Source organism: Panulirus ornatus, chromosome 23, assembly GCF_036320965.1.
Source record: "Panulirus ornatus isolate Po-2019 chromosome 23, ASM3632096v1, whole genome shotgun sequence".
Classification (NCBI taxonomy): domain Eukaryota; kingdom Metazoa; phylum Arthropoda; class Malacostraca; order Decapoda; family Palinuridae; genus Panulirus; species Panulirus ornatus.
In genome coordinates, this window is record NC_092246.1 from 17,136,829 (window position 1) to 17,153,980 (window position 17,152).

The window sequence follows — 17,152 nt, forward strand, 5'->3', positions numbered from 1 at the left end:
TCTCATTACTTACTCGATCAAACCACCTCACATTCCATATCGCCCTCAAACATCTCATTTCCAGCACATCCACTCTCCTGCGCACAACTCTATCCATAGCCCACGTCTCGCAACCATATAACAATGTTGGAACCACTATTCCTTCAAACATGACCATTTTTGCTTTCCAAGATAACGTTCTCGACTTCCACACACTTTTCAACGCTCCCAGAACTTTCGCCCCCTCCCCTACAATATGATTCATTTCCGCTTCCATGGTTCCATCCGCAGCCAAATCCACTCCCAGATATCTAAAACACTTCACTTCCTCCAGCTTTTTCTCCATTCAAACTTACCTCCCAATTGACTTGTTCCTCAACCCTACTGTACTTAATAACCTTGCTCTTATTCACATTTACTCTCAGCTTTCTTCTTTCACTCACTTTACCAAACTCAGTCACCAGCTTCTGCAGTTTCTCACCCAAATCAGCCACCAGCGCTGTATCATCAGCGAACAACAACCGACTCACTTCCCAAGCTCTCTCATCCACAACAGACTGCATACTTGCCCCTCTTTCCAAAACTCTTGCATTCACCTCCCTAACAACCCCATCCATAAACAAATCAAACAACATGGAGACATCACGCACCCCTGCCACAAACCAACATTCACTGACAACCAATCACTTTCCTCTCTTCCTACACGTACACATGCCTTACATCCTCGATAAAAACTTTTCACTGCTTCTAACAACTTGCCCCTCACACCATATATTCTTAATACCTTCCACAGAGCATCTCTATCGACTCTATCATATGCCTTCTCCAGATCTATAAATGCCACATACAAATCCATTTGCTTTTCTAAGTATTTCTCACATACATTCTTTAATGAAACACCTGATCCACACACCATCTACCACTTCTGAAACCACACTGCTCTTCTCCAATCTGATGCTCTGTACATGCCTTCACTCACTCAATCAATATCCTCCCATATAATTTACCTGGAATACTCACCAAACTTATACCTCTGTAATTTGAGCACTTACTCGTATCCCCTTTGCCTTTGTACAATGGCACTATGCAAGCATTCCGCCAGTCCTCAGGCACCTCACCATATATATATATATATATATATATATATATATATATATATATATATATATATATATATATATATATATATATATATATATATATATATATGTATATATATTCATACATATTCGCCTTATCCCGCGTTAGTGAGGTAGCGTTAAAAACAGAGGAGTGAGCCTTAGAGGGTATATTCTCACTTGGACCACCTCTCCGTTCCTTCTTTTAGAAAATTATAAACAGGAGGGGAGAATTTCCAGCGCCCCGCTCCCTCCCCTTTCAGTCGCCTTCTATGACACGCAGCGAATACGCGGGAAGTATTCTTTTTCCCCTGTCCCTATATATATATATATATATATATATATATATATATATATATATATATATATATATATATTTTTTTTTTTTTTTTTTCTTTGTCGCTGTCTCCCGCGTTTGCGAGGTAGCGCAAGGAAACAAACGAAAGAAATGGCCCAACCCACCCCCATACACATGTATATGCATACGTCCACACACGCAAATATACATACCTACACAGCTTTCCATGGTTTACCCCAGACGCTTCACATGCCCTGATTCAATCCACTGATAGCACGTCAACCCCGGTATACCACATCGATCCAATTCACTCTATTCCTTGCCCTCCTTTCACCTTCCTGCATGTTCAGGCCCCGATCACACAAAATCTTTTTCACTCCATCTTTCCACCTGCAATTTGGTCTCCCACTTCTCCTTGTTCCCTCCACCTCCGACACATATATCCTCTTGGTCAATCTTTCCTCACTCATTCTCTCCATGTGCCCAAACCATTTCAAAACACCCTCTTCTGCTCTCTCAACCACGCTCTCTTTATTTCCACACATCTCTCTTACCCTTACGTTACTTACTCGATCAAACCACCTCACACCACACATTGTCCTCATACATCTCATTTCCAGCACATCCACCCTCCTGCGCACTACTCTATCCATAGCCCACGCCTCGCAACCATACAATATTGTTGGAACCACTATTCCTTCAAACATACCCATTTTTGCTTTCCGAGATAATGTTCTCGACTTCCATACATTCTTCAAGGCTCCCAGGATTTTCGCCCCCTCCCCCACCCTATGATCTACTTCCGCTTCCATGGTTCCATCCGCTGCCAGATCCACTCCCAGATATCTAAAACACTTTACTTCCTCCAGTTTTTCTCCATTCAAACTTACCTCCCAATTGACTTGACCCTCAACCCTACTGTACCTAATAACCTTGCTCTTATTCATATTTACTCTTAACTTTCTTCTTCACACACTTTACCAAACTCAGTCACCAGCTTCTGCAGTTTCTCACATGAATCCGCCACCAGCGCTGTATCATCAGCGAACAACAACTGACTCACTTCCCAAGCTCTCTTATCCCCAACAGACTTCATACTTGCCCCTCTTTCCAGATTCTTGCATTTACTTCCCTAACAACCCCATCCATAAACAAATTAAACAACCATGGAAACATCACACACCCCTGCCGCAAACCTACATTCACTGAGAACCAATCACTTTCCTCTCTTCCTACACGTACACATGCCTTACATCCTCGATAAAAACTTTTCACTGCTTCTAACAACTTGCCTCCCACACCATATATTCTTAATATATATATATATATATATATATATATATATATATATATATATATATATATATATATATATATATATAAGCTTGTGGAGGATTCAGGAAAATAAGAAAGGCTACTGGGCGGAAAGGGGCTCATAGAAGTCGGTGAGGTTGGAAAAGAGGCTTGTGTGAGAAAATACCAGGAGAGAGTAGGTGAAAAATGGCAAAAGGAAAGAGCTAACAGGGGAGCGGGTGAGGAGTGGGAGATATATATAAGGAACCAGTACTGGCATGCGAGAAAAAAGTGTGTGGCATGTGGGAGGTTTAATACAAGCAGGTGAGGAAGGGTAGCGAGTAGCGGGATGAGGAAGTTCAGATAATTGTGAGAGAAAAAAGAGCTGCATGAGTATTACCCTCAGGAAAGGAGTGCGAGTTACTGGGAAACGTACAAAAGGAAGATAATGGGCTGAAAGAGACAGGAAACAAGAGCTGGGGAGAGAAAATTATCGGTAAACTTCAGGGTGGATGAGAAACTATTTTGGAAGGAGATGAATAGTACGAGGAGAACAAAAGAACAAATGGGAGTATCAGTGATGATAGATCTTTTCCTAAGCCAAAAACATCTCCAATAACTTTGTAACTCAGTCTCTCCCCTTCTCTTCCGACCTAATCAATCTACATCTAACTGTCAAATGGATAAAACCGTTCTCATTTGTAAAAATTTCCCATGGTGTAGCGGTTTGCGTTCTTGACCGTGACGCATTCACGGGCCGCCCAATGTCGAGCACATAGGTTCGAATCTGATTACGGCAGTCGGGCTGCAGTCAACCCAGCTGTTCACCCACCCTAGGTGTTGGTCGATGAAAGGAGATAGCCTTGGTTAGGGCCTCAGCTGCTCGTGCCGTCTTAATTTAAATAAAAAAAAGAGATTTAACTTTGGGTGATTCCGCATGTAATCATCAGCCTCAATCTACCCCTCAGTGAACCTATGCCATCATTTATGTTTTCACTACCGATCACTTTCCCATCTCCAGGTGGACATGGCGTCAACCCATAAGATATAACTCCTTGAGTCCTGAGGGAGTGTGCCTCTAAGGAAGCTCCGGTCCTTGCTCGTCTATTTCCCCCAAACATAAAAGACACAGACTTTACCCTTTCCTTGGAAGTATACATTTCGTGAAGGTCCACTTTAGAGAGGACTGGTCACTCTGAACTTGTCAATTTATCTCCCCGTTGCTCTCACGTCTGCTGCCTTCCAAGCATTGGAAACTCCTCGCAACTTTCACTTTCTCAAATGTTTAGAATTTCTTTCACTTCTCCCTGATCACCAATAAGGATTTCGGGCCGGATTCTTTAATCTTTCAATTGATACGCAGGAGATATGAGACCAGTACCTACCATATCTTCAAGGATGTTATTACTGTACAACCCTGGGACTTACTTCATGAAAGGATTCTGGGACAATTATCCCAGGACCCCATCGAAGGACTACCGCAGCTCCAAGGTTGCACCTGCCTCTGTGTTAACCACACTCACCCACGCCTGTCTCTGTGGTAACCAGACCCACCCACGCCTGTCTCTGTGGTAACCAGACCCACCCACGCCTGTCTCTGTGGTAACCAGACCCACCCACGCCCGTCTCTGTGTTAACCAGACTCACCCACGCCTGTCTCTGTGGTAACCAGACCCACCCACGCCTGTCTCTGTGTTAACCAGACCCACCCAGGCCACTTAATCTTAGGTTCTCGTCGCCACAATGTCGACTCCTCGGCGCCATAAGGAATTGCTGTTGATGGGATAATTCTATTGATATCCAGCCTTTGTGGTGACGCCAGCAGTGTCCTCACTCGCGTCTAGATGTATGTAAATAAGTGTGTGGATGTCGAGATTTAGTTTCTTAACACGAGTCGTAGTTTGGAGGCTCAGAACACACAGTTTATTCCTAATTTCTTCGGTTATCTTGGAATTGAATCGGTTCGTTCCCAACCACAGTAGCTTGAAAGATGTCAAACACAATAAATAAGCTATAGTAGCCTTATCCTCACGATGGCGTATATCAAAAGAAATATATCATCTCATATTTACCATTTCTTCTCACGTGATGAAATATGAGTTTAATTGTTCTGAAGTCCTCCGAGATAATCTGGAAAAATTCGATGAATTGATCGTTCGTGTGGAGAGTCGCGTCCAAATGTCGCTGACGACCTTCCGGTGTTAAGCCAGAGAGGAGGATTGTGTACGATGCGGCAACCTGGCGAGGGAGGCGGGATGTGTTTGGTTTAGTACCCTCCCCAGCCACGTCTTACACCGAGCCCCTCTAGATTCTTGTTTACAAGACGAAAACCAGAAAATTTCTTTACTCGTTCTTCAATTGATTCAATGTCATGAAAGAAGGGAATTCTAAGAAGAAAAATTAACCTTTAGAACATTTTTTTTTATATTTCAGGTGTTCTATTTAATCTGCAGGGTTTAGGAAGATCTTATTTCTTCTTGTGTTCAGGAACATCATTTTCTAAGTTATGGAATTTTTCGACAAACCGACTTACGGTGAAAGTCAGGCGATTAACTTTACGAGAGAGAGAGAGAGAGAGAGAGAGAGAGAGAGAGAGAGAGAGAGAGAGAGAGAGAGAGAGAGAGAGAGAGAGAGAGACTTTTCACATTGAATGTCAAACATACATTAACTTCTTATGAACATTTATATCATTTGCTTGCAACTTTACAAGTTAAACTGCTTGACAACCTATGCCACTACTGTCAACGTATTTGAAGTAGATTATAACATAATTGCTTGTATCGCAGAAAGGATCTGATGTCTTTTTTTTTTCTTTACACAGGGTATCAGGAGCGTACTTATCTTTTAGTGCGTTCAAAAGCAACGGTACACTGTCTAAATATATCTTGACAGTGTCGGTTTATTGATCTCTGATGCAAAGGTTAGCACCAGTGCTTAGAATTAACCTTCAGACAGATTCGCAGTCCGTCTTTCCTGTGTATCGTCTCGTTATACCTTTGCTAATGGAACAAGGTGATGCCAATTAATATTAGACAAATGGGTTGCTGGTGAATTGGATACCTCTCTCTCTCTCTCTCTCTCTCTCTCTCTCTCTCTCTCTCTCTCTCTCTCTCTCTCTCTCTCGTCGACTATTGATTTCTCTAAATCCCACGAAGAGTCTTTGATTTGATCTTCTATTTGTTGGTGTTAAGCTGTTGCACAGAGGGTGATGAGTTCAGCAGTTCCCAAGGCTGTGTTGTCCATCGACAGTTGCCCAGCGAAGCAAGATCGTGTTGGCATCAGCGTCGCTAAGTTGCTGCTACGCTCACTTTCTGCCTCCATCTCTCCTTACCCATGTACCGATCTTTACCTTCATTCTTTTGTATCTTTTACTTTCTATCTATATTCTGTGCTGCCTATTCTTTTTCCTTTTTTTTTTTTTAACGGTCTCAGAATACTATTTCTCCCTGAATCAGTATTCTCCTGTATGTTCCTCCATCTGGTTTAGTGCCCTTATTTCTTTCTCTTTCCATATCGTATATTTACTTTCCCTCCTCCTCCTTGTAATGGGGTCACAACACACCCCGGCGACGTGTTGCCACGTCGTCATCATCATGTGTCGCAATACGACCCCTCAAAATTAAGCTGTCGCCCCGTCATCGTCCTCTTGACGTCTGACGCAGACAGCCTTCAACTATTGCTGCGTCCCTCGACTCGACATGTCGCAACGTAAGCCACGTAACTTCCAAATGGACCATATATCTACATGAGACAATCCGAAACATTTCCTAACCTTTTCATACCATCAAATCTTCCACTTGTGGACTCGTGGTCCTTCGCCACCACGTCATTGTGAGAGGATCTCGCAATAGGGGTCCCTCGTTGTAGAGGACATTGTGGCGAGGCTACAGAGCTGCCTTCAAACTGGAGGAGCCAGTGCTTGAGAGGAGAAATAGCTGTAGTGTGCGGAGTGCAAAGGACATAATCAATGAGGCTGGAGAGTCTTGAGGAGTGCATAAGACACTATGTTGGGCGTAGGAGAGTCTTGAGGAGTGCACAAGACACTATGTTGGGCGTAGGAGAGTCTTGAGGAGTGCACAAGACACTATGTTGGGCGTAGCAGAGTCTTGAGGAGTGCACAAGACACTATGTTGGGCGTAGGAGGGTCTTGAGGAGTGCACAAGACATTATGTTGGGCGTAGGAGAGTCTTGAGGAGTGCACAAGATACTATGTTGGGCGTAGGAGAGTCTTGAGGAGTGCACAAGATACTATGTTGGGCGTAGCAGAGTCTTGAGGAGTGCACAAGACACGATACTGGGAGACAGGAGAGTCTTGAGGAGTGCACAAGACACTATGTTGGGGAAGAAGAGTCTTGAGGAGTGCACAAAGCACTTCAATGAGGTAGACGAGTCTTGAGGAGTGCACAAGACACTTCAATGAGGTAGATGAGTCCTGAGGAGTGCACAAGGCACTTCAGTGAGGTAGATGAGTCCTGAGGAGTGCACAAGGCACTTCAGTGAGGTAGATGAGTCTTGAGGAGTGCACAAGGCACTTCAGTGAGGTAGATGAGTCTTGCGGAGTGCACAAGACACTTCAATGAGGTAGATGAGTTTTGAGGAGTGCACAAGGCACTTAAATGAATTAGACGAATCTTTAGGAGTGCACAAGACACTTCAATGAGGTAGATGAGTCTTGAGGAGTGCACAAAGCACTTCAGTGTGATAGATGAGTCTTGAGGAGTGCACAAAGCACTTCAGTGTGATAGATGAGTCTTGACGAGTGCACAAGGCACTTATGTGAATTAAACGAGTCTTGAGGCGTGCACAAGGCACTTCAGTGAGGTAGATGAGTCTTGAGGGGTGCACAAGACACTTCAATGAGGTAGAGTAATATCATGAGGCACACGAGTGTGGAGAAGTGCGCAAGACACTATAATGAGGTATTAGAGACTTAACGAGTGCTGAAGGCAATGTATGGAGGTATACGGGTCTAGAGAAGTGCACAATACATCACAGTGAAGTAAGAGAGGCTTTAGGGCACAAAACATCATAGTGTAGATAGCATATTTTGAGGAGTGCACACGTCACCATAACGAAGGAAGAGAGTCGTGATGGGTACACAAGACTCAATAATAAGGTAGGCACAATGAGACGTGCACAAGACATTGTAGTGAGGTGAGAAAGTCGTGATGAGTGCAAGAACTTTATTATGAGGCAGGCGTGTCTTGAGGAGTGCACAAGATACTATTATGAGGGAGGAAAATCTCAATGAGAGAACAAGACACTATATAGTGAGGTAAGAGAGTCTTAAGAAGTGCATGAGGCGCTCTCATGAGGTACACAGGACTTGAGTAGTATTGAGTACTATAATGAGGTGGACGGGTGTTGATGAGTGAACAAAATACAACAGAGTTTACGCGCGTCCCTCAGTATGGCCATCAGGCAGGCCCATCTACAGATGGCAACATCGATTGATGCCTCACAGTCACTGACCCTCTCGGCCGAGGCAGCCAGGCGCGTTCGCCGGCAGGTGTGGCCTAGCTGAGGGCACACACCTCATCTGGCCACCAGCAGGTGTGGGCTGGTGTTAGGTACCCAACATGTCTGGTCACCAGCAGGTGTGGGCTGGTGTTAGGCACCCAACACATCTGATCACCAGCAGGTGTGGGCTGGTGTTAGGTACCCAACATGTCTGGTCACCAGCAGGTGTGGGCTGGTGTTAGGTACCCAACACATCTGATCACCAGCAGGTGTGGGCTGGTGTTAGGCACCCAACACATCTGATCACCAGCAGGTGTGGGCTGGTGTTAGGTACCCAACACATCTGATCACCAGCAGGTGTGGGCTGGTGTTAGGTACCCAACATGTCTGGTCACCAGCAGGTGTGGGCTGGTGTTAGGTACCCAACACATCTGATCACCAGCAGGTGTGGGCTGGTGTTAGGCACCCAACACATCTGATCACCAGCAGGTGTGGGCTAGTGTTAGGTACCCAACACATCTGATCACCAGCAGGTGTGGGCTGGTGTTAGGTACCCAACACATCTGATCACCAGCAGGTGTGGGCTGGTATTAGGCACCCAACACATCTGATCACCAGCAGGTGTGGGCTGGTGTTAGGTACCCAACACATCTGATCACCAGCAGGTGTGGGCTGGTATTAGGTACCCAACATGTCTGGTCACCAGCAGGTGTGGGCTGGTGTTAGGTACCCAACATGTCTGGTCACCAGCAGGTGTGGGCTGGTATTAGGTACCCAACACATCTGATCACCAGCAGGTGTGGGCTGGTGTTAGGCACCCAACACATCTGATCACCAGCAGGTGTGGGCTGGTGTTAGGTACCCAACATGTCTGGTCACCAGCAGGTGTGGGCTGGTGTTAGATACCCAACACATCTGATCACCAGCAGGTGTGGGCTGGTGTTAGATACCCAACACATCTGATCACCAGCAGGTGTGGGCTGGTGTTAGGTACCCAACACATCTGATCCCCAGCAGGTATGGGCTAGTGTTAGGTACCCAACACATCTGATCCCCAGCAGGTATGGGCTGGTGTTAGATACCCAACACATCTGATCACCAGCAGGTATGGGCTAGTGTTAGGCACCCAACACATCTGATCACCAGCAGGTGTGGGCTGGTGTTAGGCACCCAACACATCTGATCACCAGCAGGTGTGGGCTGGTGTTAGGTACCCAACACATCTGATCACCAGCAGGTGTGGGCTGGTGTTAGGTACCCAACACATCTGATCACCAGCAGGTGTGGGCTGGCTTAGGTACCCAACACATCTGATCACCAGCAGGTGTGGGCTGGTGTTAGGCACCCAACACATCTGATCACCAGCAGGTGTGGGATGGTGTTAGGTACCCAACACATCTGATCACCAGCAGGTGTGGGCTGGTGTTAGGTACCCAACACATCTGATCACCAGCAGGTGTGGGCTGGTGTTAGGTACCCAACACATCTGATCACCAGCAGGTGTGGGCTGGTGTTAGGTACCCAACACATCTGATCACCAGCAGGTGTGGGCTGGTGTTAGATACCCAACACATCTGATCACCAGCAGGTGTGGGCTGGTGTTAGGTACCCAACACATCTGATCACCAGCAGGTGTGGGCTGGGGTTAGGTACCCAACACATCTGATCACCAGCAGGTGTGGGCTGGTGTTAGATACCCAACACATCTGATCACCAGCAGGTGTGGGCTGGTGTTACGTACCCAACACATCTAATCACCAGCAGGTGTGGTCCAGTTGTTGGGTACCCTACCTACCATATCTGACCAACAGCAGGTGTGGACCACTCGTGTATGCCCAGCGGATCTGTTTATAAGCAGAGACGAAGTCCCAGTGTGTAAGGTTCACTAGACACATGCACACCAGCAGGTGTGGTGGAGTTTTGTCATTTTGGTCACCAACCAAGTATTGATGGCCAGCAGGTGTGTACTTGCCATGTGCGGAACGAGCAAGTCTGCTAAGCAAAAGACGAACAGACAAACCATATGTGTACTTATATAATTCAGCCACTAGGAAGAATGAGCTAGACATCCATGTGTTTAACAACTGTTTACTAGAAGGTATGATTTGTAATTCAAGTTCACAAACAAATCTAGTTACTAAAATGGCGTGGATGAGCCAATTGAAATCACCTATAAGCCTCATATCGCCATCTGTTATTCACCAACTCTGGCCAAAAGCAGGTGTGATAAAAGCCATTAATGCCCTCAAACCAAGACCACCAGTAGGGGTGAATGAACCTTGCATGCACTCACAGATCTTGGACTTTACGGACAATGAACTTTATAAAAGAAAAAAAAAAAGACACATTCACGCATTGTACTCACCAAGTATTGTCACCACGAGGGATGGGATCTGCCATCGTCCGAATCCCAAGGCGGACAGTAGATCGTCGAAGTCGTCGCCACCAGGCATTATTGATCACGCGTGGAAAGATTGATCCCTCAAGTGTTCGTTCGTGGAAAATATCGAGTCATGTACTTCATCCAACGACGGAGAATCAAAGGAAAAAAAACAAGAGGCGGGGGAGGGGAAAACGTTTGCTTCCAGATACACTACTGCGCTTAGTTAAGGTGGAGGAGAAGTACACCTCCTTCCTCAACACAAGACACACCTCAGACCGCCCAGTGTTGGGCATGTGACACACACACACACACTACCTCCTGCACTATCGCACCATCAGTAGGGACGGGGCGATCTTAATCACACACGCCGTGTCTATAGTGTCGGGGAGAAGGGGAACTCCCTCGTGACTCAGCCAGACAGAGCCTGAGTCTGATCCATACCTGGGCGTGAGACGACCCGCACTGCGGCACACACACACAAACACACACACTGGCATCGCTGGCGGGCTTCCTCGTGAGCCAGACCAAACCTTAACATGACACACACTGTGTTCCATGCTGCTGCTCCTGCTGGTGGTAAGTGTCATTTGCAAGCTGCATCTGCGCAATTACATCTACTTGTGTGTATATATATATATATATATATATATATATATATATATATATATATATATATATATATATATATATATATATATATATATATATATATATATATTATTTATCAATTTATTATACTTTGTCGCTGTCTCCCGCGTTAGCGAGGTAGCGCAAGGAAACAGATGAAAGAATGGCCCAACCCACCCACATACACATGTAAATACATACACGTCCACACACGCACATATACATACCTATACATCCCAACGTATACATATTCATACACACAGACATATACATATATACACATGTACATAATTCATACCGTCTGCCTTTATTCATTCCCATCGCCACCCCGCCACACATGAAATGAAAACTCCCTCCCCTGCATGTGCGCGAGGTAGCGCTAGGAAAAGACAACAAAGGCCACATTCGTTCACACTCAGTCTCTAGCTGTCATGTATAATGCACCGAAACCACAGCTCCCTTTCCACATCCAGGCCCCACAAACCTTTCCATGGTTTACCCCAGACGCTTCACATGCTCTGTTTCAATCCATTGACAGCACGTCGATCCTGGTATACCACATCGTCCCAATTCACTCTATTCCTTGCACGCCTTTCACCCTCCTGCATGTTCAGGCCCCAATCACTCAAAATGTTTTTCACTCCATCTTTCCACCTCCAATTTGGTCTCCCACTTCTCGTTCCCTCCACCTCTGACACATACATCCTCTTTGTCAATCTTTCCCCACCCATTCTCTCCATATGACCAAACCATTTCAAAACACCCTCTTCTGCCCTCTCAACCACACTCTTTTTACTACCACACATCTCTCTTACCCTTTCATCACTTAGTCGATCAAACCACCTCACACCACATATTGTCCTCAAACATCTCATTTCCAGCACATCCACCCTCCTCCGCACAACTCTATCTATATCCCACGCCTCACAACCATATAACATTGTTGGAACCACTATTCCTTCAAACATACCCATTTTTGTTTTCCAAGATAACGTTCTCGACTTCCACACATTTTTCAACGCTCCCAGAACTTTCGCCCCCTCCCCCACCCTATGATTCACTTCCGCTTTCATGGTTCCATCCGCTGCCAGATCCACTCCCAGATATCTAAAACACTTTACTTCCTCCAGTTTTTCTCCATTCAAACTTACCTCCCATTTGACTCGTCCCCCAACCCTACTGTACTTAATAACTTTGCTCTTATTCATATTTACTCTTAGCTTTCTTTTTTCACACACTTTACCAAACTCAGTCACCAGCTTCTGCAGTTTCTCACCCGAATCAGCCACCAGCGCTATCATCAGCGAACAACAACTGACTCACTTCCCAAGCTCTCTCATCCACAACAGACTGCATACTTGCCCCTCTTTCCAAAACTCTTGCATTCACCTCTCTAACAACCCCATCCATAAACAAATTAAACAACCATGGAGACATCACACACCCCTGCCGCAAACCTACATTCACTGAGAACCAATCACTTTCCTCTCTTCCTACACTTACACATGTCTTACATCCTCGATAAAAACTTTTCACTGCTTCTAACAACTTACCATATATTCTTAATACCTTAATACCCACACCATATATTCTTAATACCTTCCACAGAGCATCTCTATCAACTCTATCATATGCCTTCTCCAGATCCATAAGTGCTACATAAAAATCCATTGGCTTTTCTAAGCATTTCTCATATACATTCTTCAAAGCAAGCCCCTGATCCACACATCCTCTACCACTTCTGAAACCACACTGCTCTTCCCTAATCTGATGCTCTGTACATGCATTCACCCTCTCAATCAATACCCTCCCATATAATTTACCAGGAATACTCAACAAACTTATACCTCTGTATACATAAATCAAATAACCTTACCAACCAGTCAACAATACTGTCACCCCCCTTTTTTTTTTTTAATAAATTCCACTGCAATACCATCCAAACCCGCTGCCTTGCCGGCTTTCATCTTCCGCATAGCTTTTACTACCTCTTCTCTGTTTACCAAATCATTCTCCCTAACCCTCTTATTTTGCACACCACCTCGACCAAAACACCCTATATCTGCCACTCTATCATCAAACACATTCAACAAACCTTCAACATACTCACTCCATCTCCTTCTCACATCACCACTACTTGTTATCACCTCCCCATCAGCCCCCTTCACTGAAGTTCCCATTTGTTCCCTTGTCTTACTCACTTTATTTACCTCCTTCCAAAACATCTTTTTATTCTCCCTAAAATTTAATGATACTCTCTCCCCCAACTCTCATGTGCCCTCTTTTTCGAATCTTGCACCTTTCTCTTGACCTCCTGCCTCTTTCTTTTATACATCTCTCAGTCATTTGCATTATTACCCTGCAAAAATCATCCAAATGCCTCTCTCTTCTCTTTTACTAATAATCTTACTTCTTCATCCCACTACTCACTACCCTTTCTAATCTGCCCACCTCCCACGCTTCTCATGCCACAAGCATCTTTTGCAAGAGCCATCACTGCTTCCCTAAATACATCCTATTACTCCCCCATCCCCTTGCGTCCTTTGTTCTCACCTTTTTCCATTCTGTACTCAGTTTCTCCTGGTACTTCCTCATACAAGTCTCCTTCCCGAGCTCACTTACTCTCACCACTCTCTTCTCCCCAACATTCTCTCTTCTTTTCTGAAAACCTCTACAAATCCTCACCTTCGCCTCTACAAGATAATGATCAGACATCCCTCCAGTTGCACCTCTCAGCACATTAACATCCAAAAGTCCTTCGCGAACCTTTCAGTTAACACGTAATTCAATAACACTCTCTGGCCATCTCTCCTACTTACATACGTATACTTATGAATATCTCTCTTTTTAAACCAGGTATTCCCAATCACTAGTCCTTTTTCAACACATAAACCTACAAGCTCTTCACCATTACCATATACAACACTGAGCACCCCATGTACGCCAATTATTCCCTCAACTGCCACATTACTCACCTTTGCATTCAAATCTCCCATCACTATAACCCGGTCTTGTGCATCAAAACTACTAACACACTCGATCATCTGCTCCCAAAACACTTGCCACTCATGCTCTTTCTTCTCATGCCCAGGTGCATATGCACCAATAATCACACATCTCTCTCCATCCACTTTCAGTTTTACCCATATCAATCAAGAATTTACTTTCTTACACTATCACATACTCCCACCACTCCGGTTTTAGGAGTAGTGCTACTCCTTCCCTTGCTCTTATCCTCTCACTAACCCCTGACTTTACTTCCAAGACATTCCCAAACCACTCTTCCCCTTTACCCTTGAGCTTCGTTTCACTCAGAGCCAAAACATCCAGGTTCCTTTCCTCAAACATACTAGCTATCTCTCCTATTTTCTCATCTTGTTTACATCCACACACATTTAGACACCTCAATCTGAGCCTTCGAGGAGGATGAGCACTCCCCGCTTGACTCCTTCTTCTGTTTCCCCGTTTAGAAAGTTAAAATACAAGGAGGGGAGGGGTTCTAGCCTCCCGCTCCCGTCCCCTTTAATCGCCTTCTACGACATGTGAGGAATGCGTGGGAAGTATTCTTTCTCCCCTATCCCCAGGGATAATATATATATATATATATATATATATATATATATATATATATATATATATATATATATATATATATATATATATATTTTTTTTTTTGTCTTTGTCGCTGTCTCCCGCGTTTGCGAGGGAGCGCAAGGAAACAGACGAAAGAAATGGCCCAACCCACCCCCATACACATGTATATACATACGTCCACACACGCAAATATACATACCCACACAGCTTTCCATGGTTTACCCCAGACGCTTCACATGCCCTGATTCAATCCACTGACAGCACGTCAACCCCGGTATATCACATCGATCCAATTCACTCTATTCCTTGCCCTCCTTTCACCCTCCTGCATGTTCAGGCCCCGATCACACAAAATCTTTTTCACTCCATCTTTCTACCTCCAATTTGGTCTCCCACTTCTCTTCGTTCCCTCCACCTCCGACACATATATCCTCTTGGTCAATCTTTCCTCACTCATTCTCTCCATGTGCCCAAACCATTTCAAAACACCCTCTTCTGCTCTCTCAACCACGCTCTTTTTATTTCCACACATCTCTCTTACCCTTACGTTACTTACTCGATCAAACCACCTCACACCACACATTGTCCTCGAACATCTCATTTCCAGCACATCCATCCTCCTGCGCACAACTCTATCCATAGCCCACGCCTCGCAACCATACAACATTGTTGGAACCACTATTCATACAAACATACCCATTTTTGCTTTCCGAGATAATGTTCTCGACTTCCACACATTCTTCAAGGCTCCCAGGATTTTCGCCCCCTACCCTACCCTATGATCCACTTCCGCTTCCATAGTTCCATCCGCTGCCAGATCCACTCCCAGATATCTAAAACACTTTACTTCCTCCAGTTTTTCTCCATTCAAACTTACCTCCCAATTGACTTGACCCTCAACCCTACTGTACCTAATTACCTTGCTCTTATTCACATTTACTCTTAACTTTCTTCTTTCACACACTTTACCAAACTCAGTCACCAGCTTCTGCAGTTTCTCACATGAATCAGCCGCCGGCGCTGTATCATCAGCGAACAACAACTGACTCACTTACCAAGATCTCTCATCCCCAACAGACTTCATACTTGCCCCTCTTTCCAAAACTCTTGCATTCACCTCCCTAACAACCCCATCCATAAACAAATTAAACAACCATGGAGACATCACACACCCCTGCCGCAAACCTACATTCACTGAGAACCAATCACTTTCCTCTCTTCCTACACGTACACATGCCTTACATCCTCGATAAAAACTTTTCACTGCTTCTAACAACTTGCCTCCCACACCATATATTCTTAATACCTTCCACAGAGCATCTCTATCAACTCTATCATATGCCTTCTCCAGATCCATAAATGCTACATACAAATCCATTTGCTTTTCTAAGTATTTCTCACATACATTCTTCAAAGCAAACACCTGATCCACACATCCTCTACCACTTCTGAAACCACACTGCTCTTCCCCAATCTGATGCTCTGTACATGCCTTCACCCTCTCAATCAATACCCTCCCATATAATTTACCAGGAATACTCAACAAACTTATACCTCTGTAATTTGAGCACTCACTCTTATCCCCTTTGCCTTTGTACAATGGCACTATGCACGCATTCCGCCAATCCTCAGGCACCTCACCATGAGTCATACATCAAATATGACTTACACTTATACATCAAATAACCTTACCAACCAGTCAATAATACAGTCACCCCCTTTTTTAATAAATTCCACTGCAATACATACATACATACATACATACATATATATATATATATATATATATATATATATATATATATATATATATATATATATATATATATATATTTGCGCCCTTCACTGAAGTTCCCATTTGCTCCCTTGTCTTACGCACTTTATTTACCTCCTTCCAGAACATCTTTTTATTCTCCCTAAAATTTAATGATACTCTCTCACCCCAACTCTCATTTGCCCTTTTTTCACCTCTTGCACCTTTCTCTTGACCTCCTGTCTCTTTCTTTTATACATCTCCCACTCAATTGCATTTTTTCCCTGCAAAAATCGTCCAAATGCCTCTCTCTTCTCTTTCACTAATACTCTTACTTCTTCATCCCACCACTCACTACCCTTTCTAATCAACCCACCTCCCACTCTTCTCATGCCACAAGCATCTTTTGCGCAATCCATCACTGATTCCCTAAATACATCCCATTCCTCCCCCACTCCCCTTACTTCCATTGTTCTCACCTTTTTCCATTCTGTACTCAGTCTCTCCTGGTACTTCCTCACACAGGTCTCCTTCCCAAGCTCACTTACTCTCACCACCCTTTTCACCCCAACATTCACTCTTCTTTTCTGAAAACCCATACAAATCTTCACCTTAGCCTCCACAAGATAATGATCAGACATCCCTCC

The 17,152-nt window shown here is 44.6% G+C and overlaps 1 protein-coding gene across 2 annotated transcripts in view; it reads right to left on the bottom strand.

Annotated features, from left to right (window-relative positions):
• The window catches only part of LOC139756824 (solute carrier family 22 member 7-like), an 87,155-nt gene extending 76,173 nt beyond the window's left edge, over window positions 1-10,982 (bottom strand). For both annotated transcript variants that reach the window (XM_071676645.1, XM_071676646.1), the window contains exon 1: window positions 10,514-10,982. In XM_071676645.1, coding sequence (XP_071532746.1) covers window positions 10,514-10,601 — 88 coding nt within the window. In that variant the 5' untranslated portion in view covers window positions 10,602-10,982. The remainder of the gene's footprint in view (window positions 1-10,513) is intronic.
• Window positions 10,983-17,152: the final 6,170 nt, after the last annotated feature.